Source organism: Vidua chalybeata, chromosome Z (assembly GCF_026979565.1).
Source record: "Vidua chalybeata isolate OUT-0048 chromosome Z, bVidCha1 merged haplotype, whole genome shotgun sequence".
In the NCBI taxonomy this organism is placed as follows: Eukaryota; Metazoa; Chordata; class Aves; order Passeriformes; family Viduidae; genus Vidua; species Vidua chalybeata.
In genome coordinates this window covers 16,448,762-16,475,768 of record NC_071570.1, presented here as the reverse complement: position 1 = coordinate 16,475,768, position 27,007 = coordinate 16,448,762, and the positions used below count along the sequence as shown (strand labels likewise).

Genomic DNA, 27,007 nt, shown 5'->3' with positions numbered 1-27,007 from the left:
CGTTTGGCAACAACATGCTCTACACACATTTTTCTCTATAGATCTGAAACATCTGATAAGATGGTTCCTGAGCACTCGCTCTATGTGTTTGTCTAGTAGTTTTCACAAAATATCATCCATATTATATATACACAGACTATACAACACTGATTCTCTGAGAAAAAACATATAGAGCAGATTTCTATTTTCTTATTGGTTCTTTACTATTTACAGCTGACACATCTGCGTGCTGTAACTTTGTCTACACAAGTACTTTTACAAAAAGAATACTACAAAAAGTAATCCTTATTTAAAGTTCATTATCTCTGCTTTTCTGATTTAAAAAAAACTTTTTGATAGTGTGATCTGAGTTTTACATAATAGTTTTGCTTCTGTTTCATAAGACATAAGAATATAACACACAACAAAGACAATCTCTTACAAAACTATGTATGCAACCTCCTCCAAATATTTAGGTAATACCAAAAATGACCTCATACAGAGCAGCAAAATCACTTGATTTACTTCTGTCCTAATCAAGACTGTTCACCAAGTATGGTATTAAACAGCATAAGTTTTGCAATAGTTTTCTGACTGGGGTAATCAATGTTGAGGCACTGAGCCAGTTACTGCTGGCCTCAGTTGTGGTTATCCCCTGATGTGTGAGTCATCTTTTCCTCAAGGGAGCTCAGGCACAGGTGGAGCTGCCTGTTAACCTCAGCAACAAAACACAGCACTGCTGCTGATGGGGTACTTATTAAAGTACCTTTTAAAGTATTATTTATTAAAATACCTTTTTAAAGTACTTATTTAAAGTACCTTTGGGAGCCTTTAAAGTCTCCTTTCATGTCGCTCTGAGATGATGATACAAGTTTTGTGGATACATAAACACAATCTGTGAAGTGCAAATAGCTCAATTTATCATTACCTTCTAACTCTGTTGCATGAAACATTACTTTCTGCAACACAGGGCATCATTTCCTCACTTTTGCCAGATGGCTTGCAACACACTAAGTACACAGTAAGAAATTCCTTTGTGTTCAGATAGCCAAAGCAAAAACATGTCTCAAGATAGTTCAAAAAACCCTACATACATGTCCTGGACACAGGCAGCCCCATCTTACTGTGCTGCACATGTGCAAAGACTGTCATTTTCATTAGGGCAAAGACAGCATTAATTACCAAATTTCTTGGTCCCTCCACAGCACAAAGGAAGCACAAAGTACAAATTTCTGTTGGGCAGATAAAGATTTCTATTTTCAAGGTAGGATGAAAGCCTGAAAGGTTAGAGGCCTTTGGGTTTTGGTAGGAAAAGGCAAGAAGTAATTAATTTTGCAACATCTTTTTCTAACAAAAATGTAAGCTGTACTGAGGTATTGACTAAGCCAAAACAGTACTACTGAATAATGACTCAGAGTTAACACAAATTCACACTAACACTCTTATGCTATGTACCAGTTTTTCTACTGTCGATGTGGTGATCTTGAACCACCTTCAATGAACACTCAAAATATTATTAAAATAGGTTTCAGGTATGACACTGCCCTTGAACAGCCATGGTTCCCTGGCAGACAAGGAGTGGATAATGTTGTCAAGAGGGAAAGGCAGCTGCCATACAGAGGGCATGAAAGAAAACTGCTTAATTACATCTGCTGTCATTTATTTCCTCTACCAGGTTCACGTGCACCTCAGTATTGCAAGAAACACACAGACACCATCATCCTTGGGTCTGGGGCAGGCAAATGATGTCCATCACGAACATCCCTTACCTGCTCCAAGAGGGTCCCCCAGCATTCCTCCGCAGTGCCAATCACGCAGCACAGCCCCAGGGCTGCTCACCCCCCTGTGAACAGCAGTCCCTTCCTTTTCAGCAGACAATGCACAGGCATGAGATAGGGTACACACTCACTGCAGCAGTGAGCTCAAACAGTTTTTATTCTGTGTTAGTAAAAGTTAAAGACTAAAAGATGTAAAGATTTAATTTTTTTTCAGGGGATTATTGAGTCTTTTAAATATAAAAATTAAGTTTTGTACTTGCAGTGTGTCCTGAAGAGTTCATGTCTGTCATCACCAGAGTACAAGCCTCTGAATGGGAAGTATTATCAAAATAATCTAATCAAGTTCATGTGGAGTTTGGCAGCAAATTTTCAAAAATACGTGAGGATACCATGACATTTCTGCCCCCTCCCCCAAAATAAGTGTAAATGTACTGGTTCCACATAAAAAATAAAAGGGCATAAAAGCCTTGAATAGATCTAACTATTGTAGATAAAATGCCAGCTGAAAATCCTCACATGTTAGATTTTATTTTAAATATGTGCAGCCATTCTTCTGGATCACAACATAATTTATCTAAGTAGATAGATAAAGCAACTTCAAGCAATGAAATCCTTATAAAAATCTCACTCCATTAATATTAAAATATCCTGTCTTTAATAATTTATTACTTTGACTGCAATCCACCTTGGCCTCTCAAAATCGTCATGACTTTACTGGATATGAGACCAAGTCTTTTCATGCCACAAAACCCCCCCAGACAATTACAGTATCGGCACTACACATACCCAATTAAAACTCTTACTTTCTGCAGAATAGCACCTAAACAGGGTTTCCACTGCTGAAATACAGAAAAAATGGCCCAAATTTGAACCTGCATTTATGCAAGTACTTGAGTTAATTCACAAGTACTCACAATGAAGCAAATTTTGCCAGCACTTGCAAATTAAGTAAAATACTGCAGCCTGTATTAGTAGCTTAATAATGATTAATGTTAATTCCGTGGTCAAAATGTGACATTGCCTAAAACTAAACAAAAATGCAACAAACTTTGCCTCAAGAATACAAAATTTCATGGCTCTCACAAGTTTACTTTTGCAACCTGAACATTTAATTGTATCTACATAGTTTGTTTCCACTGCTTTATTTCTAAATTCTTAACATTTCTGTAAGTGAGTGATTTCCAAATACACACTGGTAACAAAACTGTCTCACTTTAACATTTGAGCTTGTTGCCTGGAGGATCTCTACTTTTCTATCATGCTGCTTCCTCATCCAGCAATAGTAATTTCACCATATACAGAACAGCCTAACATGCACCCAAGCTTCTGTGAGGAAGACAAAGCATTTTTCACTTCATAGTAACACCTAATTAAAATAGGCAAAGTATAGCAGCTGAATGGTGCCATACTATAGTAGATGCTGATGGCCACAGAGCATACTTGTGCCTACTGCCACTTCTCTGAAGAGGTCTGCTTACCTTTGGCCACTATTTCTCTCTGAGCATATATGTGGAAGGAAACACCTCAGACTGTACAATATTTACCTGTTTGTGAATTACCTCTGAATTACCTCCTTGACAAAGGAGTACCATGTCCAACAATACCACATGAGTGGCTGGCATGGTTTTAAGAGTAGTGTTATTTCCCAGACTAGAAGAAGAAAGACTTCATTTAATTATCAAACAAAAAGCAAAGAATATAATAATATGACCGTTGCAAACCCACAGGCCCAGTCTACAGTGAAGCACATGATCAGTATTAATTCTGTTCTGCACCATTAATCATCTTGAGAGTCACAGCCACATTTATTTCACAAATAAAATAAAATCTATCTTTTTTTTTTTTGGACCTTTGGTAACTACATGAAAACAGCACATGGAGCTCTATCTTACTACTGTTCCTTCTGGCATAAGAAAAGCCAGAAAAAGCTCTGACTTTAGCGCCAAGCCTTGGCAGAAAGCAGGCTTTTTCAGCTAACAAGGGCCTGGAGGTTTTAAAAGACCATGGGGGTTTTCAAAATGTTCTTCCACTTTTGCAATCGTCAAATTACTACATCATGTCCCAGATTGAAAGTGGCATTTTACAGATTCCTTTAAAAAGGTACTCATACTCTAAGACTGCTTTAGGACATGCAATCAGTTAATTAAGTACACAGGCATACATAGTCTGTGTGATCTCTACTGTATTTTCATTGTTCTGTAAAGGCCTTCCTGAGGAGATGAGATTTTTTTCCTTAAGGCAAAAGACCTACTAATGTACTCTGCTCTTAACTGAAAATCCTTACCTCTGAGCTAGCATTTTGCTAGCACACATTTCTGTTCAGATTGTATTTCCATAGGTTTTGACAAGCCAAAAGCCCACTACCATTACTAATGCAGTGACATAATGCAGGAAGGGAAAAAACCAATACATACCATGAGCAAAATAATCACATCAGAAGAAATTAATTTGTCAGAATTCAGTCCATTCACATGGACTCCCTAAAAAATCCAAACTAGTGTAATGCATGGCAGACTTAAAAAATTGTTATTCAGCTCTCTACAACTGGAGATACATGGAGAGTATTTAATGTCTGAACAGGTATGTATCATCTGCCTTATCTCTTTTGTGCCTTCCTGCTGCAGCAACTTCACCACGAGACATGTAACACTTTTTCCTTCTTACTCAGTCAAGCAACATCAGCAGTAATCAAACAAGAAGCATCTGAGCATCCCTTCTGAAATGGCTCCACAGCTCAAAAGGAGCAGCTCCAATCACAGAAAATGCCTCACTCAGATCCAAAATTCCGTATTTCTCCATCTCATACAACAGCTTGTAGCTCACAAAAATATTACAAAAATATCATCATATTTCAGCCTGGCAGCAAAATCAAGGTCAAGTCCTTTTTTTTTAAATCGTGTTGCTGCACTGTCCCACATAGGAAGCAAACAGGTGGAGTTTTCATTAACTAAAACATCCTGTAATTGAATTTAAAAACAAAATATTTAGAATTTTGAAGTGGACTGTGTTAATATGCCTATGCCTCAATAAAACCATAAATTTTCATGCTTTCACTCTATACTTTATTTTGCATGTTTCATACCAAAGCCAGTAAAATAGTTTTTCAGCCTTTATGTGTGATTTACAAATGAACTCAAAAGAAATCCCATACTCTTTTGAATACCTAGTTGACCAGTAACACTGAAGTCCAATGCACTTTAATTCACAGATGTATTTGAAAAGTAATACTTAACAAAGCAACGTGTAGAGAAATGCAGACAGTTGTTTCACTTGCCAATAGCTCAGAGTCAACAGAAAAACAAAATTAAAATAAATACCGCAGTGCACCACACTACAGTGTATGGCAAACAGACCACAGAGGAATGACCATGGTCTTGGTCTAAGTCACACACAGAAAGACTATTAAACAAGGGCAGAGAGTTTATCACTATGCAAGGGTATGATTCCCTATATTTCCCACTGAATTTTACAGAGACATTTGAAGCTCAAAAAAGAGAATGACTACAGGACACCAAAGTACACTGTCCAGCTTTCTGAAATACCCCAGAGACAACAGCATGCTAACCTGTCTGGATTCTGAAAGGTGAATTTCAAGGGATAGCTCCAAGGTAAGATCAACCATTGGCAGACACTTAACGACCTGAAAAAGCACCCCCTCTCTCAGGGGGTGCTGTAACTCTACATCCTCTACTTCATGAAGACAAAGGCCATGTTTCAAGTCTGATGCCAATAATTAGGCAGAATATGATGTCTGTACTGTGAAGGGTTGAGCACACTACTTTTTCGTCTGAAATTCAAGCCAATTGATTGATATGATACACTCCATCCCAATTCACTGAACTCGGGCCATATCCAAAGAAATCAGGGGAAATCAGCATTGCCATCCTGTAGCACCATCCCAGTGAAACAACACCTCTATTTACTCATGCTTATAAGATTCCTTTACCACAGGGACTTTTCAGAATATAATCCTTATTTTAAAATCCCGAACCCAAACTTCACAATTGAGAACTGATAATGATCTATATCTGAGAACCATCCTATGTGTGATAAGCAACAGTACAAAACTTATTTTTACAGCAAGATCTACATTCTACATTGCACCTCGTATTACAAATTTATGTTTTATATGTGAAGTTATGCATATGACTATATGCATATGCAATATCAGTAAAGAGAATAGTCACCATTTTGGAACATGTGTGTTTGAGAATGAGACCACCTCTTACTCACTAGTGAAGAAACTTCAAAATTCTTAGCAAAATTATTAATAATTTCATTATATACAATGTATGAACATTACATTAATGCAGTATAATTATGTTTGCATAAATGTCATAAACAAAACTTGAACTAGAAAAAACGCACCTGACTCACAGTTAGTATTTTTGCAGTATTTTAAACAATCTTATTTTAGGTACTGATTTGTAATTTAATTTGTTAGACCTAACCTAAATTTGCTGAATTGGGTATAGTGGATTTGCTTTCTTGAAGATATTTAGGAATAAATGTGGCTACTACCAAATATACTCCTTTTTTTCATCAGGGCTATGATACTCACCACTGTAACTGTACCAGAGTAAGAAATAACAATTGACTGAATTTTATAGCATATTATTATACCAGGATATGACACTAAAGAAGCATCTTCCCAGCTTCAGGCAACTATGTTTGTCAGCATCACGAAGCCTTGACAGATATGAAATTACTGAAATTGTACAGAAAAAGCACTGTCATATTTTTGCTTCCATTATTCTCAATGTAACATTGCAAGTTCTTACTTTTTTCTTTTCCTTAGTATGTTTATTGGAGATACCCTTTATTGATCTAGCTGTGAAACTTCCTGAAACACTTAGAAGCTTACCCAATATATACAAAGAAGTCCAAACTATTTCTTCCAATATACGGAATTATCCTTATTACACTGCTTGGTCACCTCTCATTAGGTTCCCTGGTTAAAAGTGGTAAAATGCAGAAGGAACATCTTGTAAAATTCTGCAGATATTCACTAACCAGGCTGCCCAACTGTTTCTACCACAGCACTTGCCAATTGTGTGACTCAAATACCTCAGGGATTATTCTGTGTTTCACAGATAGTTTTTATTTAGGTGAGTATATCACTGACTTTCTAAATAGTATCCCATCACTGACTGGAGCCATACTCAGCCTGATTTATTAAGGACCACAGTCCAAAAGGGGCAGACATAATTTTCACCCATTCAGACGGGGTCTACACTGCCCCTTCCCATGGAAGACCTGTGTGTTCCATGATGCATTATGTCAACGTTAAAATAGGCAAGAATCCAAAACAGCAGTATTTACTTCTCTTGGAGAGGACTTCAGCAATTTGCCCTCTGAGTAACAGTGGCTTACAGACTTAGAAAACATTGAATCTGATTTTTAGCTCTCATATAGAATTAAGGAACTCCTTAGGTCCTACAGGTCAACTGCAGACGGACGATGGACTTGTGGAAGTGGACTTGTGTCAGCCTATTGAAAATACAGAGGTGATCCCATTATACCATTGGTAGTGGTCAAGAGATTGCAAGACAACAAAGAGAGAAACACCTATCAGGAACTAAAAAGGATTAGTTTTAACTACCATCCATATATCTTTCACATATCAGCCATTTTCAAATTGCCACACAGCACACACCTCTGCAGAATCATTTGTAGAATTCCACTTACATTGAATTTGCTTGTCTCAATTCTGCTGTCTTTAAAAAAATACGGAGAACTGCTGCAGCCAGTAAAAGCATATGTGCTCCTCTATGGCATTCAAAAATCTATTTTAATTAGCCTGCTCTACTGAGGGTACATAGTATGTCTTAAGGCTAGTGACAAATTAAAATAGAATATTCAGCTTTTTGAAAACAAGAAAAAATAATTCACAGCAAGGCTGACAAGTATGTACATTTTCAAGTTTGAGGACAAATTGGTTCAGTTTCAAGCCATAATGAGAATGCCACTCCAACCACAGAGTATCTCCTGTGTCATGCTGTAAAGCAGGGCCTATTCTATTGTACACTTTCTAAATTAACAGCCTTTGCATGCCCTAAGGGACCAGTCATTAAAAAGTCACTTCAGAATTAAATTACCTTCTCCCTCACAGGAAGTTTCTACAAAGTAAAAATCTAATGCTGACACCTCCCCACAGCAAGGCATTTATTGTCTGCTCCAGAGAGGGCAGGCAGGGTTATGAATCTGATGGCAATAACAGAGACACAAATCAGAAAACAGAAAAACAAGAGAATTTAACAGGAAAGGCTGGGAAGAATTCCTCTACCATGCACACTACACCTCCAGCCATAAGCACAAATAATGGTACCAAACAAGGTTTCTCCTAACATACCTTTCCTTCTCTACATGTCTCTATGAAAGATACTTCTGAAAACCAAAGTTTGCTAGGAGAATGATTATAATCCTAGTTTTAATCATAAAATTAAAGAGGAAATCATACTTGAAACAGATGAGATGGCACAGTAGATAAATACTTTCAGGAAAGCAAATTTCCATTAAAATGTCTTTCTTCTTGGTAAACTGACTACTTGGCAATAGATTCTCCTCATGAGAGTGAGATTCTAGCAACTCCTCCTCCTCCACAAAATTGGCATAATTGACAGAACTGACTCTTTTAGCAAAAAAATAAGTAACTCTCTGATATAACTGCAGCCCTTTCCTGGATTTACTGAACTCTCTAATACCTGAAAACAAAGATTTAGAGTGTGAAATACAAGCATTTAAATCAATTTCCTTTTCTCTCAAAAGAAACATGAATTTCTAAAGAACATCAAAAGATGTTTATCAATATCTCCCATATGCTCATTGTCATAATGTTGACTGTTGACAATTAGTAACTGAGTAGACCTGAATAGGCAATACAATTCAACTAGAACATGCATAAGCTTGAGCATGGCCATCAGCATCATTCAGTTTGGACAATCTGCCAATAGACAGGAAAAGGAAAGGGGAGAAGACAAATTTGGTGCACCGTCCCACAGACTACAAATACTCAATACAGTACTGAGTAAAGTATTAAGCAAAACCAAACAAGCACTTACGTCAGATTTGGAGGACACATTTTCCTCCATGTCAGAATCACTGGGATCTACAATATCATCAAAGGGTGGCAGAGTAGGCGTCTTCCTTTCCAGTGCATCATTTTCAATTTTGACTCTCCCCACCTTGAGCTGAGATTTATCTTTTGTCTGTTTTTTGTCAGCTGAACAAGTAAGAATCAGTGGTGGGGCACTAGGAAAACTTTTAAATAATGAATCTGAGCTGGGTTTTTTTCTTTTTCTTGCAGAAGATTCATCAGTGTCCAGCATAGAGGGCCTTTTTGTGAGAGTCTTCTTTTCTTGCTGTTGCCCACATGTTATGGTAAGGATGGGAGTGTTTTCAGATTTTGGTTCCTTGGACATGGGTTTGGGTTCCTTGAAGGCCATCTTAGGAACCATTTTTTCGTCTTTTAGTGGTTTGTTTTCTTTGGGTTTCTTAGAGGATTCTTTGGAAGATTTGTTATGTTCCCTGGAAGGTTCTTTGAAGGCACTTTTTTGTTCTTTTGAGTCTTTAGAATTTTTTTCTTTGTGCTCCTTTGTTAACTTCTGGGTCTTTGAAAAACTGTTACTACTACTGCTATTTATGTTCAGAATCCTAGCTGGGTCCTGCAAAGAGGAGATGGAAAATTTTACTTTAAAATAAAAAGAAAGAACCCTTAAATCCTCAAAAGGCAGGGACAATATGGACATAGGATTCATATTTAAAACTTGTAACTGCAGGCAAGTAACCAGGAGTAGAAATAACCATGTAAGAACAGATAGAAATCCCAACATTTGGTCAAAACATCTGTTACAAACTGGTGGAACATGAGCAGTTATCACTGCTTGTCAAAAAGTTACAACAAAAGCTAGTTTGTATCCTAGGCATTATACCTGTCTTTTTAAAAAACATTATAAGGTTAATATAAAGGCTGTTTAGGAAATCTTTATAATCACCATTACCTATGAGAAAATTAAAATCACAAAGAAAAATTAAGATATGAACCATATGATATCAACAGAAGTACAGGATCAGAGGAAACATGACAACATTTCAGGCAAAATTTGACTTCACTGCTGTGATCTTCCAGCTTTTGCCAGCTCTTTTTCCCCATAAACAATAGCAATCCTGGGTCCAGCATGGCTGCGGAAGAATAGATTGGACAGACAACACTCATTGCCATTTTATGGAAAACCTCCTCTTCCTTCTTTGAATATACTGGTATCTCTGCTGAGTCTTTAATTACTTTTTTTTTTTTTTTTATTGAACTGTTTTAAGTGAGAAGTGTTTCTCAGAAGATAGCGACTCAGATGTGCTACAAGGGAGGCAAAACCAGAAACAGCAGAGCAGTGTCAATCCTCACTTAGCTGAATCTGAAAAGTTGAAGTAGCAAGGCAAGAGGTCACCTTGAGCTAGAACTGGCAATAAAGGAACCATCCAGAATGGGTCATATAGGATCCTTTCTTCTGAGAACTAACACCTGGGAATATTTAAAAGACAAGAACAGTTCTAGCACTGCCCTCTTTGATGGAAACTGCCAGCGATGGGTTCTCAGTATCTCAAAAACACCCAGCTGACTAACTGCACTGTTTTAAACACTAAACACGTGTCATATATACACAAGACAGGGTCCATTTTTATACTTCAGATCTGCAAAGTGATGTTCCAATTTACAGGAACTCATGGTCAATAAGTTTACACTGCTTACTTTTTCTTCAAGGCTGGTTATAAGCATTATAAAGCACGCTTTAACGTGTATTGCATACACCCATTGATTTCCTTTACCTAGAAGAGACATGTATGTAAATGTGTTGTATCTGGCTGTCTAAAATGGCCACAGATCTACAGATCTGTAGCGAGGAAAACATATTTAGCTTATCTTCCACCTTTACTTAACCACCTTTTTACCCATAACATAGACAGAACAGCAGATGTGGAGCGGAAAGTAAAGGACCAAAGCAGGACATGGCCAGAGTCATCCCCCACAGGGAGCGACTAATTTTAAAAATGTACAGAGTACAATTGCTCTGAAAAAAAACTATCCAAGAAAACAAAGCAGAATTTACATGTTAAAGAAAGTTGTGTCAAATAGAAGAGACTACATCTACTGATGTGCTTCCTGTTCATAGATAACTTGTCCAATAAAGATGTGTTAAGTCAGTGTTTAATAATCTAGGACCTGAAAGGTCTAGATAAAACACGTGCAGAAACTGCAGTATCATGCTTCTCCTCTGTAACAATAGGTAGAAATAATTAGCTAAAAATAATTACTTAGGAATGTTCTTCCCTTCTCATTATCTTATTTAGTGAAACACTCAGTCACAGTGCTGCATAAATTATTCAATTGCATGTTTTTATAAGATGCTTCTTGCATCTGTATTGCAAATATATTTTTGTGTCAGATTTGGTAAACTAACTATATTTTTATATATATATATATATATATATATATATATATATATATATATATATATATATATCAACATTAACATTGGCCAGAAGCATCAACAATGAACAATACTATAATGACATCTGAATGTCGAAACATAAGGTACTTCCTCAACTTCCAGGCTAGCAATTAAAAAACAAAATTTAAAAAGCACTTAGCCCTTCTTGACTTGTTTTACTTGAGTCATAAGACGTTTCCTGGCGTTCTTCTTTAAGATTAAAAAAAAAATTTACTATTTCCTTTGATGCAAGACCAGCATCAAAAGTTGACTTACAAACTAATTATTAATGCTTCTAGTGTCACATCATGTTCTATCATTCCAGAGAGGTGTTGCCCTGGGGAGGAATAAAATATGTGTCATTACTAAACTAGACAGAGAAATTATCTCTCTTACTGGTCTCCTTTTAGCACATTATTTTATATATAGCACGTATATTTTACATTTGAGAAGGAGAGTCTCATTTTAGAGGTTTTCAAACACATGAGACCTGTGGAAATGGTTCTGGGGCACAGTAGTATTAAAACCAAAAGAAAGTTGAGATCTGTATTTTCAATTTCAAACCAGACTTTCTTCACCCTCCTATAACATGGAAGCTGATATTTTCATAGAAATCATAGTACAAATATGTGACATACTTACAAGACTTATTTATACACCCCTCTCACGTCCTCTCAGAATTACCCTTTCTTAAAGGAAGCCAACCCATTCTTTTATATCTGCATTCATTTTCTAAGTAAAAAAGGCTGTCTTTTCTTATTTCTTTAATTTCTGCAATGACCCAAAAAGATGCCAACAATGACAGAGGAGACAGCTATAGAAACATGAAATCTTCAAGAGAGAAAAAAAAAGTCAAATTATATCCACCAGTAAGTTATATCAAACCTGATGATGAACATGGGATGCTGATGGGGATGAAAAGTCACTGAATACTCATACCATGTACCAGCATATACCATGTACCAGCACAGATCTAAATAAAAATTAGAATGCATTTTCAAACCATTTCCTTATTTATTAGAATCTGACAGTGTGTTTAAATGTTTCTTTCCACCTTATTAAGTGTTGCAAGAAATAAGAGTAAATTAAGTAAAATAAAACACTCTTTTCTCAACACTCTTTTCACGTGAAAAACTGGGATCGTGGGGTTTTGACAGGTAATATATCGGTATACCATAGCTTACATTTGTGTATTCATCAAATATTGAAGCTCAAATTAATGTTAGCCTTTGGTATGTTGCATAACAGTGTGCAAAAGAATAATACAGGTACATAGGCATGTCAAAATACCTGCAGATGTCATCTTCAGCCAAGTAACACCATGTACATACAGTACCTCATGATATATAGTACTGCCATATGAAAGGAGCTAATGTATCCTTCAAAATATGTATTTTAGAAAGCACAATAAAAATCTAAAATTTTATCAGCAAATAAAACCTGTGCCACTCTGACTGCTGAATTCAGCTCCTGCTCATATTTTGGCCAACACAGCTCATGCTAAGGTCCAAAATGCATTCTGGCAGCATACAGGACATATAGTAGGTAGGACAGGTGACAAGAAAATCTAACGGGCCATTATGCTGCCATGATCATCTGGAAATTGCTATCTCCTGCAGCCATCATCTGTGCCAGGTTCATCACCATCTTCTAACTTACAGGAATTACATAAACCTTACCTCCAATCTGGAAGGCAGAAAACTTCACCTTATCAAAAAAAACCCAACTTTTGACGTTGATTCCCTACCAGCTGGACTGCTCAGGCTTTCACACTTCCCACTGTGAAACAGGATATGCCACACTGTGACAAAGGAGGAAGGATCAGCACCCTCACACTCAGCTAGGTAACTTTATTTTTTTATGGATCCCAAGTGCATGGATTAAGAGTTACAGGTTATAAACTAAGAAACTTCCTGATTTGGGAGAGAAATTCACTTTATAGACTAATCTGGGCAAAGGGAACCAACTGTTTGTTGTGTTTTTGCATTTCTTAACAAGCTCATGAAATTAAGTTTAAATCACAGAGTACACTGTCCTGTAAATTTGAGAGACACAAATGGACTGTGAAAGCTGCTCAATAGGTAATACATTTTATATAAAAATTGTATTAAATAAAAATATATTTGCAGATTAAAACACTTCAGGGCAAAAAATGATGCTGAGCTGTATATGTTACAGACCTGGATTCTGACTTCACACCACAAAATGGAATTCCCAATTTGTTTTAATGTGAGATTGAATAAGCAGTAACTTCTGAAAACCATTACAAACCTCAACTGCTGACAGTCGCTAATAACCTAACTAAGAAATTGAACACTTGGGAGGGATGGGGAAAGCAGAGGGGCAGGGGCAGTTCACTATATTTTATGAAGTCATTAAATTGAGCACATTGGCACAGCCTTGTCAGGCTACTGTACTGAGTTTAGACTACAAATTTAGTACTAGTGATCATAAAAATGTGCATTATTTTAATTACTAATTAAAAATGCTATGCCTATTGAAATAATGTGTTCATATTAAGCCAGTGGACTAGAATTAGTCTCAAATATGGCTGTTGCTCTCAAGAGGAAAAGAGGAGAAAGATATTTAAAAGCAATTCCTTCATCAAGCAAATTCAGATCTCTGTTGAATACTCTCTGTTGTTTATTACTGAATAGAAATATTAGCTGATTTTGGTGGGGGGGCCACAAAAAAAAAAAAAACAAAAGAAAATCACAACATTCTGAGAGCCTCTAAAAATACTCTGAAGTAGGAGATTAATTTACCTGCTTCCCACAAAAACCCAGCCCACCATGCTGTTATGGTCAGTGACACCAGAAGTATCAGAAGCAGATGGAAAATTACAAAGCTCACTGGTTTAACAGTGAAGGCTAACTTGGGGAGCATAAAACAATTTATGTTTTTTCTGGTCACACACAGGAATAAAAGCTTTAGTTTTCTTTGCTTCTAAAATAAATCTCATTTCTCTACAGCTGATACTACAGTTCTTGGTAAAAGACATAATCATCCCTCTGAAAAACCTAAGCAAGCTACTTCTCTATTCTGTGCATGTAATATTTATATAATACAAACAGGCATAGCAATAGCACTGATTTAGACCAACACAAATATCTGTAGCCAGTCTGCAGCTACTCTTACATTCTGAAGAAATGCATAAAGTAAAAGTTTTCATACATTTCTGCCCGATATCTGTACTTCCAAGATTAAAGCTTTGTTTTGGAATCAAAATACTGGGGCTCACTAATACCATCTCCATTAAATTAAATGAAAAAAAAAATCACTTCAGAGATATAAACATTTCTATTCAATACATATTTCACGAGAGAATGTGACAGAAATCAAACTGACGGTTGTCTCTTACTTCATACTTCATATATTGTATTTTTTGTAAGTGAATGCTAAACCAAGAATAACATTTTGTTGCACTGGTTTTATTGTTGTTACTTAAATTCTTATCTAACCACGCAGTTTATATGGTACTTTGCAGTGGCAGATAAGCATAAGGTTCTGGTTTTTCCACACTCAAAGTTTAAAACTAACCTCAAAGTTAACTGTGGTATTTGCAGACAAAACAAACCAAAACTAGGCCAAGCACATCAAAGGCCTATTGCTGTAGCAGAAAAATCCTGAACTCACCCAGTACAGACATCTGGAGTACAGTTTTGCATCTGGGACAAGCAACTTATGCCCAAGAACTACCAAGACTTTCCTGCAGTTTTCATTCTAGAGGCATATTTAAATGAAATCTGGACACTGAAGTTGTTCCATTACTGGTGTTACTCCAAATGACAAAACCAAAAATCTATTCGTACATTGGCTGGAACTTTCCTACATTCCAACCAGAACAAAAACACTAAAGACCAAAATTCAAGGCTTTTCAGCTCCAAGAACTTATAACAAAAAACCCCAAACTTTACTGTTACCCTAAATCCAAGGTTATCTTATGTTTCCATTTCTCAATAATAGCTTACGATTCTCAGCAAGGCAGTTATTTAAAAGATAAAAGGACAACTGCTCATAAGTGTGTGTTCCAAGTTGGACAGGGTGAAGCAATGACTGCTGGGGAGGGAGGAAAAATCACATATCCACATGGACTGACAAAAAACAGTGTGTTGATAAAAAAACACCTCTCCCCACTATTAAAAATTCTAGCAATGGAATCCTGCAATGTGATGAATGTCTAACCTCCTCAGGTTAGACTCACATAGCTGCACGGTATGGGCCAAACTCTGCAGATGTTTGAGTTGCTCCAGCAAAAACTGAAAGATTTCAAGCAATAGTTTATATGGATGAGTGCAGCAAATACACACTTCACCCTCCTTCATTCCATCACATTCCACACTTGCCAATTTTCCACGTCAGACCAAAGTTCACTATCTAAATACAGTTTGGAAAATTACTTCCCAGGTTTACATTTGCTTACAAAAAACTGAGATTCAAGACTTACCATGGTGTACAGTAGGCAGAGAATTAGTACATTAGACAGTATCATGTCAGTACCTCTTTGAAGTCCTTCTAGAGGTGTCTGGGTTGCTTATTAACCCAAGCCTCAGCACACCTGCTTTGGCATGGAAAGCAAGGCATGAGTGAATCAACATTACAGCTGACTCTTTAGAAGTGATTGGAAAAATGAAAAATGAACTCTAGAGACCTACCTACCAATATCATAAGAACCCCTACCAGAGATGGTCAAGTGTCAGAGTAACTCATGTTTGGTATCCAATTAGATGGAGATACATCCTCGTGTAACTAGGAGCACTTTGCTTCAGCACCAGGGGAACCCAGCTTCTTTCCTTTGAGGCATTAAGCACTCATTTGAGCATGCCAAAATAAGCACCTTCAGTTTAATCTTCAGATTATACCCCAGCATCTCATTAGGAAAATAACCACACTTCCAATATATTTTTAAATGTTGCAAGACCACCTGCATTAGAGATTGTGAAGCACTGATGTACAATGCACACCAGCAGAGACATGTCAAAGAACATTTTTTGCCTGCTCTTGCTTATTGTGTATCCCTACTATCTTTTCTTAGGCATACCCTTAATTCATTACCTGACAATTCTTGCAAGGTACAAGATTCAGCATAGAAAGTGAACACGAAAGTTATTAATAAAAATGGGTATTGCCCCTTTAAGTACATGCACTGCAAGACTAAGTGACATACTTCAAATCTACAAGATACTACAAAAGAAAAGGAAAAACCAAACAATTTAACAGAATGGAGAAAAGGCTTGCATTGCATTTCTTATGTGAATAAACAACAACAAGCTCCTTTATTTTCCCATACTATTAGTTCTCTTTGTCAAGAAATTATCTGCTATTTCAGAAAGGTCCATTTGTATTACTCAAGAGGTTTCTTGGACTATCCCTTTTTATTACATTTTAAAATTTAATGTCCTAGAGACCAATGACACATTGCTTTCTTTGAAACATCTAAGAAAGAATTCACCTCTCGAATTTAAACAAAACTAAAAATCCTAAAAAACACAGCTTCAAGTTCCACTCTACATAATTATCCTGAAAAATGCTTAATAAATGAAATTATTATTATAGTATTATCTCATATTCTTTACATTTCCATAGATCACACATCCTTCACTGTAATGCTCTAACACTACAAGATACCATTACAACTCTTCTGGAACAGAAAGAAAACAACTGTACAAGTAAGAAAACCAGAGAACCGTCACCAGTGCCCATTTGCCATCCTGAGCAAAGAAATGTCAACACCTGCTATCATTGGCCTAGCAATTAAAACATTGCATAAAACACATAGAATTTAAAAAAAAATAATTTAATTACCAGGAAAAGCACTTTCGGCTCAACTATTTTCTAGTGAAATAAGTCTCACCTTTGGCCCATGAGATGATTTCTTCTTTACTTCAGAAAAAGACAGAGAGTTACTGGGAAGGCTGGGGAGATGAAGGCTCTGCCCTGAAGAAAACGATGTGCCATCTGACATTACCATCATCTGTTGTAAGAGGGAAAGCACATCAGTAAACATTATCAACAAGAGCAGACTCTTGCCTGCCTAGCAAATCACACTGGTAGAAGAATAGAAGTCTAACAAACAATATCCATATTTCTTCTCAAGAAAGGGTAGTTTAATGAAATCACACTAATAATCACTAATTCATTTTCCCCAAAAAGAGTGTTTTTTCCCATTATATTAACTGGTAAGCAATCTTCCTGTCTGTATCCTGACCCATGAGCCTTCCCAGCCTATTCTCTCTCCCTTCCCTGAGAGGCAGAGGGGGCAGAGGGAGTGACTAAGAGTCTTAGCCAAGGTTAACCCAACACAAAGATACACTGTAAAAATGGATTGAGGTTTTAAAGTAAAAGCAGTATGGCTTTAATTTCAGCTTCTAACTTCAGGGTTCTGTGTTATCTAGAGTACAGTAAACTGTGTGGCTGGTAAGCATGCAGCCAATTTGCTGTTAAAAGGGTCTAGCTCCCTTTCTTGATTTTAAAGAACAAACAGATCATTTCCAGAAAGCACAAGTAAATCAGCTATTACTGAGCAGTTACCTGACATGCAGATTATTCCTTCCATCTGTGGGAACCCAGTTAAGATCTTGTCTTCTGCTACAGTGCTGCTCTGCCTGGATTTTATGATTCCTACCACAGCCGTTCATTTATCTATTGGTTCAAGGCTCCAAATGCTAGAGACAGCTTACCTGTCTGACAAGCCCTGCAAAGCTGGAAAGATGCAGAGCTCTACACCAGCAAGGAAAAATGTTTCTCTTCCCAAAGGTTCCCATGCACAAAGCGACACTGGTTTTGTGGATATCCTATGTGGTTATCCTTGCCTCTTTAGATGACCAAAACATCCTCTGACTCAGAAAACAGGAATGAGCTGACCCATCACATGCCTCATATACATTACATTAAAATACAGGGAAATCAAGGATGTAGATACGTAAATTCCAATGTTACCTCTCCAAATCAGGATGATATTTTATTGCCTACAAGTTCCTAAAGACAGGCTTTAAATTTAAAAAACAAATTAAAATTATTTAAACACCAGTCCAAATGAATCTTGTTGCACACCACTTTGCTCAAAAGACACATGGTAGCTTGGGGAATATTAAGAGACATGTCTAGGTAATAAAAAAACTTTTTATCACCCTGTTTTCAACACTGTAGCTAGATGCCAAATGCAGAGGAATAAGGCAATTATGCTGTTCTAAACCAGAGCCTGCCAAAAGCCAAAGCTCTGAAAAATCGTCTGTCCAAAAGTAATGACATTGTTCTTGCAATCATGGCACTGTTGATTGTAATTAGCTATTGTAAATCACAGTAAGTGATCCTTTAGCAGGAGAAATACTTTCTTATCTCAATTTGCCAAGGTCTTTGGTTGCATTAAACTCAGCTGAATACAAGAGAAGGCACAAGCTAACAAAGAACAATCAGCCAGTAGGAAAATAGAGCCACACGTGCATACCATAAACCTGGGCAACAGGTAGAGAAAATGCACGTATTTAGCACTACTATCTCTCACAGAGGATGTCAAACAGGTGTTAAATAGTATTGTTCTTTAAGTCAAACTCTGCAGTATTTTTTAAAGCCACAAATTTAACAGAACATATTGTTTGCATAAAATCAAAGTCATTCAGAAAAAGCAAAGTTACTTATTAATTACAGAGTTTAAGCAGATATTTTGTTGCCCAAAATAGTTTTGTTCATACATTCATATGACAAAAAGACTCATATCCATGTAGAAGAAAAATTTAGTCAGTAGGATCAGGGTTTTCCCTACCCTGAAATTAAAATCAAAGAAACAAAAACTCTGCCAGAAATTCCTTCTCCTAGTGTTGGAAGCTGCCATTTTCTCTCTGAAGCATAGAAGTCTGATCTACTAAAATCAACTCACTGAGGTTTAACCACTGCATAAATTTTCTTTTTAAAATTCAGAAACATTTCAGTTTAGAAGTATTCATATATTCATGATTGTACACAGGCATTCTTAGAAAGCTGACTTTTTTTTCAAAGTGCATGGACTTCTAAGATATCTCAGTTTCTGGCAAGTATTTGGACCATTAACAGTCTCCATATTACAGACTGTTTCAAAAACAGGGTGAAAGTCTACAGAAAGCTTTAGAGGGATGGGATGAACAGCATTAATACTATGTGAGGTCTGATTCGGCAAATCTCCTGTTACACACAGAAGAAAATAAATCCTGTTGTGGTTTTAGAAAATAAAATCTGGACACATCAAACCATGAACCCTAAAAATTTCAGCGTATTGAATCCTGCAGATGTTATTTCATCATAAACCCTATAAAAATAGCAACTGCAAATTCAAAATTTTAATTTTAATGTGATTAACAGTGCATGCAGTTAAGACAGACTACAGACTATACCATATTTAAAGCTGACAAAAAGATGACAAGAGACCAAAAAGTCTCATGTAAAATTGACTCTTTGGCCCCTATGATAAAAAACACACACTTCTCTTCCAAACAGATTTCTGAAAGAAGTATATGTTCCTCATTTAAGTCCATTATATCACAGAAAAAATAAAAAAGAAATTACTTTGACCTCTCAAAGAAAGACATTAATATTAGCACTAAATAATATCTAATATGCTTGTTTTCTTTGTCATCTATGTAGAAAGTCCCTATGTTAGCAACACCTTTTTGAACTAATATGCATTTCTGTTTTGGCTAAATTTAGGGTAATGACAACTATACATCCAATTTAAGTTTACTGGAAGACCTCAGCTGACAGAATTGCTGCAATTTCTGCAGTGGGTAGCTGCCCTTCATCCCCGCATTAGTCAAACACAGAATCACAGGCTGGCACATGTACTTCCACCAGCTTTCAGACTAAGTCCCTATTTTCACATTGCTTCTACCACACTGGCAACACATATGTGCCACTATGAAACCAAGGCTACACCTAAGATGGAAAAGGTTGATGGAAAAGATGGGAATAAGCATATCACAGCAAGACACTACTGCAGCAAGAATCCAAGCTCACTGATAGCATAGGAATAACTCTCCAACACAGCCTATATGAATTTAACTCCTCCCTGCATTGCAATTACCCTGCTGTCTTAGAGCTGCCTAGAGATACGGCTAAAGAGAGGGGGACTGTAGCCTGTGCTTGAGCCAGGCAGCCAAGGACACCTACAGCTGGTGTTTGGCTAGACACACAATGAATGAATCACTTCAGTGACAAAACCCAGGACTAATTCTTCTTGGTCTCTTCTAAAGTCAGCAGCTAAGTGGGATTAGCCAGACTGGTGGAATAAGACATTGACTAGTGTCAATGAAGGTGAGACAATAGCAGTCTTTAAACAAATCAGTTTAAACGGCCATATAACCACACTCTGAATTCACCAACATGCAAAAAAAATGAAGTTCTAGTTACAGTTTTGCTGTTCCCTCAAAGATTTTGCTTGACTTTATTTAACAGAGCAGAGATCTAGCTAATCTCAAAGCTTGTCTTTCATGGGGCAAATGGTGACAGTAATACAGTGTGTAAAAGTAGGGCATTAGCTGGGTTTGTTCACAAATACTTCAAGTGTTTTTAAAAAGTGTGCTTTAGGATACCTGGCACTGGATAAACACTAGAAAGATGGCCAAGGGAGAACAGTTGGTTTCACAGTTTAATACCAGGGTACAAATCAACACAGGAACAGCAGAATAGGCTGTATGGAGAAACATTTCAAGAGAGGCGATTGTCCCACTCTACTCTGCACTGGTGTGGCATCACCTTGAGTCCTGCATGCAGCTGTGGCACCTCAGCACAAAGCAGGACACCATCAGACTGCTGGAGTGTGTACATAGGAGGGCAACCAGTGGCGTGAAAGGCAGCTGACATATTTGACTTGTTCAGTTTAGAGAACAGAAGGCTGAGGGATGACTCTACTGCAGCCCACAACTTCCTCGAGGAGGGGTGGCTGATTCCTCTCACATAATCTAACTGCTCTGCTGGTAGTCATACCTTGCCTCTAGTTCACAAAAAACTCACTTTATTATATCCTTCAGCTGTTGAGCTTGCATTTAAAACCTTTGTCTACCAGTTGCTTTAAATGAAAAACAACTTTGCAAGGGCAAAGGAAAACGCTACTTTTTCCCTAAAATCAGTGCATAGAGGAGATCCACTGATATTCACATTATTCGGTAGGAATAATCAACCTGAGGTGACCGGTATCCATAATATCTGAGCTGCTGGTATCTTAGAAGCATAGAACGGTTGGGGTTGGAAGGGACATTAAAGATCATCTTGTTCCAACCCCGCTGCTGTGAGCAGGGACACATTTCACTACATCAAGTTGCTCAAACTGCCATCCAACCTCCAAGGAAACAGGCATCCACAACTTCTCTGGGCCACTTGTTCCAGTGCCTCCCCACCCCCACACACAGTAAATAATTTCTTCCTAATATCTAAACTTACTCTCTTTCAGTTTGAAGCCATTCTCCATTATCCTAACAATACCTGCCCTTGTACAAATTTTCTCTCAGGGACATTCCAATCTGCTACTCAAGACAATTGAATGCTATGGAAAGAAAAACTGCCATGCATTTAATTGAATAAGTCCATGCACTTCTGAAAAAAGGAATGGATCAGGGAACAACTGTGTACTACCAATTAATATAATATAATCAGGAATTCTCCTCTGCTATTCCTCTTCCATAATTTGGGGAAAATTATGAAATTGCAGTACGTAGTGAATATAATAGCTTGTACTAACAATTTATTCTGAAGTTTCCTTACAAAAAATAAAAAACCTGACATTTTGGAGACAACATTTATACAGGCTTGGACAACATGGAGTACCTGTGTACCCAACATGAAAAACTCACTTTCAAAACAAAACCTTGCTTTTCATGTCGTTATAGCATGAGGAATGAGGAACAATCTTAAAATGTTCAATGGAAAGCTGATCTTCTTTTATTTGCCATTACTACAAATGCACACAATTGCAAGGTGCTGCACCTGGGCCAGGGCAACCTCTAGCACCAGTCTAGGCTGTGGGACGAACAAATGGAGATGGAAAGCAGCCCTGGGGAGAAGGACTTGGGGGTGCTGGTGGATGGGAGGCTGGACATGACCCAGCAATGAGCACTCACAGCTCAGAAAGCCAAAGGTGTCCTGGGCTGCATCCAAAGCAGCATGGCCAGCAGAGGAGGGAGGGAATTCTGCCCCTCTGTTCTGCTCTGGTGAGACCCCAACTGCAGCTGCTTCCAGCTCTGGGGTCCCAGCACAGGAAGGGCATGGAACTGATGGAGCAAGTCCAGAAGAATGGAGCACCCTCCCTATGAGGACAGGCTGAAAGAGTTGGGGCTGTTCAGCCTGGAGAAGAGAAGCTCTGGGGAGAGTTTATAGCAGCCTTTCAGTACCTAAAGGAGGGCTACATCAATACAAGAGGACAGCTTTTTAGCAGGGCCTGTTGCAACAGGACAAGGGATAGTAGTTGGAAACTTAAATAGGGTAAATTTAGACTAGCTATAACAATGAAATTTTTTTACAGTGGGGGTGGTGAACCACTGGAACACACTGCACTGAGAGGTAGTGGACACCCCATCCTTGGGAACACTGAAGGTCAGGTGGATGGGGCTCTGAGCAGCATGATTTAGTTGGAGATGTCCCAGCCCACTAGATAACCTGTAAAGGTTCCTTCTAACAGAAACTAATATATGATTGTGCCAACCCTGACACATAGGAGTCACAGATCTACCACCCCACATATATATTCAGCCAGGAACTATGTGAGCTGTCACAGGTCAACACAATTTCCTTATTAATCCACATTAGAGCTCCTGCAGGTCAATGAGCCACTATCAAATATCTGCTGCCTGTCTCCTAGTTCTGCATTTTCCTGAATGAAAGGAGGCCATCAATAAAGCTGCAATAATCAGATCCACACCAAGCTACCTGTTGCAGTTTCATTTACTGAGCTGCTCATCAAAGAACACCCTCGTACAGTATATTCAGAACAGGCAGTGAGCTTTACGACAGGTGCTGCAGAAAAATTCCAATAGCACTTTCAGTAAAAGCTACAAGATACCTGTTAGAATTCTGGGAAAGATGAACTGTTACTACAACATTTCTGCAGCACTCAACATGAATTATACTCATCATGCAGCAGACAACTGGACCTCTTTGGCTATGGGTTGCCACACCCTGTGTCATTTGACAGTGACAAACAGGTTCCTATACATCACTTCTTTCAACATTAAAGAGTATGAAATATATGAAATATGGGGGGAAAGTAGTAATGATTTTAAATGAGTACTGCAACACTAATAGCTAAAGTCATGATGATGAAAAATCAGTATGGACCCAGCATGAGCTATGCAATATGGGCATGCAGACCTATATTTCAAAATTCCAAAGGATAACACACTGCTAAGAAAAACCTAGCAGTAATACAAGCCCCATTAAGGCTGAAGTTCCAAAATATAAATCATTAGCTAAAAAATACAGCCATCCTGAACAACTATTATTTTTATTTAAACCAATATAAAAAAAACTTTAAGTTATTTGCTTGAAAGTAAAGTAATATGTAGTTCAAGAAAATTCAATTACTTAAATATAAAAAGCACAAGATTAAAGATAATCCCTTCCCTAGAGCAGCATTATACCTAAAGCTGGTTCTGGGTAGAAGCCAACTATTCCAACTGATACAGAGGAATTTGCCAGGAAATAGGGAGGATGAAGAAAAGAGGGAAATCCCCACAATTTCATCTTCATTACATGGATTATGAACATAGGTTTTAAAACTGGCACTATGCAGACATCTCAACTGACTGAAAAGACATTTCTCAAACGTTAAACAATAAAACCACAAAGAGATGAAAAAACCTGAAACAACAGAATGCATTGGGTTTTGGCAAAACCCACGTTTTTACCTCGATAATTTTCTCTAAAAATTGCATCTTTCAGAATAAGTCTTTGTCTCTCTCATTCATTAACAGATTAACTGTCTTTAAGAAAAGAGCTGTCTTCTTACACAAGCAGTGCTCTTATATTTCCTAACAAATTTTATAGAAAGCAACAAAAAAGGACTCATCTGTTGCTAAACAGAATCATTACTACTCTAAAAGTGACCTATTTCTTGCATCCTCTAAACATGAAACCTCAAACCATTAACAGCCCTTTGCATTTTTAATAAAGCAGTGAATTTTACTATTTTTGCACACAGTGTTAACTGCTCTCTAAGGGGCAGAGAAAAGTCTTTTCCTTTTAGGAAAGAAAAGTCAGCTATTAAGTTTTGTCTATATACTCCTGGATTAAACAACTAATTTTGAGTCTCCTGACAAAAAGGCGGTAATGTTTAACTTCCAATTAAACTTGCAAAACAATACAAACATTTTTTATTTATGTATTTGTAGCTAGGAGAGAGAGGGCAGTATCAAACTGCTATCTTAATGTAGACTGAAAATATTTTCACTACTTTTACTGGCAAGAATTGAAATTAAGTAATTTGTAACATCGTATTCAAACAAATAATGCCTGAGCAAATCTTTTTCCCGTGGCAAAATTTAATTCTAAAATGTCAGGCAGCTATCATTCAGCGTCTTCAAAATGAATTTATTTTTACTAGCTCACTAAACAGACTAGGTGTAATATTCAATTTTTTTATTGCAATTGAAAAACATGCAATCCAAAAAAGCAATAGAACCAGTGCTACTGACAATATAAAATATAAATGGAATCAAACTCTATTTGTGTTTTCCATGGGATTCAGCAATCAACATCTACTTCAAATTTGAAGGTTTTTTTTCAATCACTATAATTTCCCAGTGTCAGTTTTCTTCCAAAATCCATATGCATCAGTCCCTGTGCCAACTCTTTTTCCTCCGGGTCTCTCATATTTTAAGGCTGAAACTGATCACTAAAGGTGACTGAAAAATCCAGGAAGGAATGACCACATAAGGGTCAATACTTACTGGTGTTTACATGACCAAAACTTGAATCCTACTGTACCTTCTCAGGCATAATTTCATGCTGTGCCTAGAGGATGAGCTGTGTAGGAAACTGCATGCATACAGTTCTTTAACTTCCAGAAGCTTGATGACTTGCTTGGTAAGACACAGATCAACTAAAAGTAGTCACCTGTATCCAAGGTATCCTTGGGAATTTCAAGCAACAGGTTGCTAATTCACATGGGTATATGTCTATACCTGGTAGCTACAGATGATGAGGTACTACACTGAGTAAATGGTACAGAAAATTCTCAGTGGCATCATTTCCACAGCAAACCTTTGTAAAAGGAATCTCATTCAGAACATATACAAAGGTATAGAACCTAAACAATGTATGGTTTGGTTGAATTTGCCAAGTGTAACTTTGAAAATGTTTTATTTGTTTTTTTTAATTACAAGAATAAGCCAACTGAAAATAGGTAAATGGTAAAGATGGATTTGAGCATAATGGTAGAGATGGATTTGAGGGGCTGCGGGAAGTTCAGTGTAGAAAATACATTTTTGAAGGTGGAAAACTTTGCCAATTGGATATAGCCTAAGACAGAACCAAAGGTTTCTATTTACATTCCTGATTAGAGAATCTCTGAAGCCAGATCAAATCCTTCTCCTAAGGCCTGAAAATGTAACTGCCTCTTGGAAAAGAAATCAGCAAGTTGGCAAACTCCCAATAATGAAGACTGACTGCACATTAATGCTTCAATTCTGATTATGTCAAATAAAATGTTAAAATACTAATATTCCACAGAGCTAATCTACATGACTGGTACTACCCTAAATGTCTGTTTGCCTAACTCAAGTGCCACAATGGCAAAGCTGTACTACAGTTGAGTTCTGACTTTTTCATCACTTGTGACATCCCAATGTTACTCTTATTCTCAGTGAGCTACAGGATAACCAGCCACATCTTACTGGACACAAAGGATGGAGAAGGGTAACAAAACTTTCTTAGCATGAAAGACAGAAGAGCAGTGGCTGTAGCAAATAACCTTGACTAGTTCACATTTGGGAGGCCACAAGATACATACGTAACAGAAAGGGGGAGTTAGGAGCATCCAAGAGATAATTCAAGGAATCTGCAGCAAAAGACAAACATAGAGGTAAGACTATACTGAATATGGTAGCACACAGGTACCAGGTGAGCCTACACTTCTCCCTCCAGAAGGACATACTATTTGTAATATGCATATGTTTATGCAAATGAGAAATAATCATGTTTTGTAGTTCACATCAGTCAGCCCATGTAAAAATGGAGGAAAAGGAATCTGATCTTGATTCCAAGGTGCATAGAAATCAAACAATTTAGACCATTCTTTAAAAGCATGTAAACAAAAGTCCAGCACTTTTATTCAATGCTACCACTGTTTTACGTTAATATGGTATCTCATTCATTTTGAAGGACATGAGCTTAATTTTGCCAGACTCCCTGCCTATCAAAATTAAGCAACCTGTTACTGTTATTTTTTTTCTTGAATGTAGCCATAAGCTAGAAGTATTAATCGTTTGGACTTATTTGTAAGTGCGAAACCCATCTCAGACTTTATTACCCTGTAAATGCTTTTCTCGGCCTAAAGCATGGAAGTTACAAATGAGTTAAAGCTCTCTATAGAACAGAGAACAGACTGAAGTTGAAGGGAAAGTGCCTTCCAACACACTGGGAAGGGAAACAGGGTTTCTACAGGATTAAAAAAAGCCTGTTTCCAGTATTTCATAAAGCATAATGGGCTTTCCAACACCAGGAGATGTAAGCCCTTCAGAGAAACTTTTAGGGACAAGACAGAAATAATATTACATTATTTCTGCCAAGCTGTTCAGATAAACTCCC

The 27,007-nt window shown here is 37.3% G+C and overlaps 1 protein-coding gene across 4 annotated transcripts in view; it reads right to left on the bottom strand.

Annotated features, from left to right (window-relative positions):
• The window catches only part of MLLT3 (MLLT3 super elongation complex subunit), a 120,180-nt gene that overhangs the window by 26,416 nt on the left and 66,757 nt on the right, over positions 1-27,007 (bottom strand). For 3 of the 4 annotated variants that reach the window (XM_053932360.1, XM_053932361.1, XM_053932359.1), the window contains exons 5-6: positions 17,097-17,216; positions 8,819-9,421 (exon numbers count right to left, since the gene is read on the bottom strand). In XM_053932360.1, the coding sequence (XP_053788335.1) occupies positions 8,819-9,421; positions 17,097-17,216 (723 nt within the window). The remainder of the gene's footprint in view (positions 1-8,818; positions 9,422-17,096; positions 17,217-27,007) is intronic. The other variant, XM_053932362.1, reaches the window with a different exon arrangement.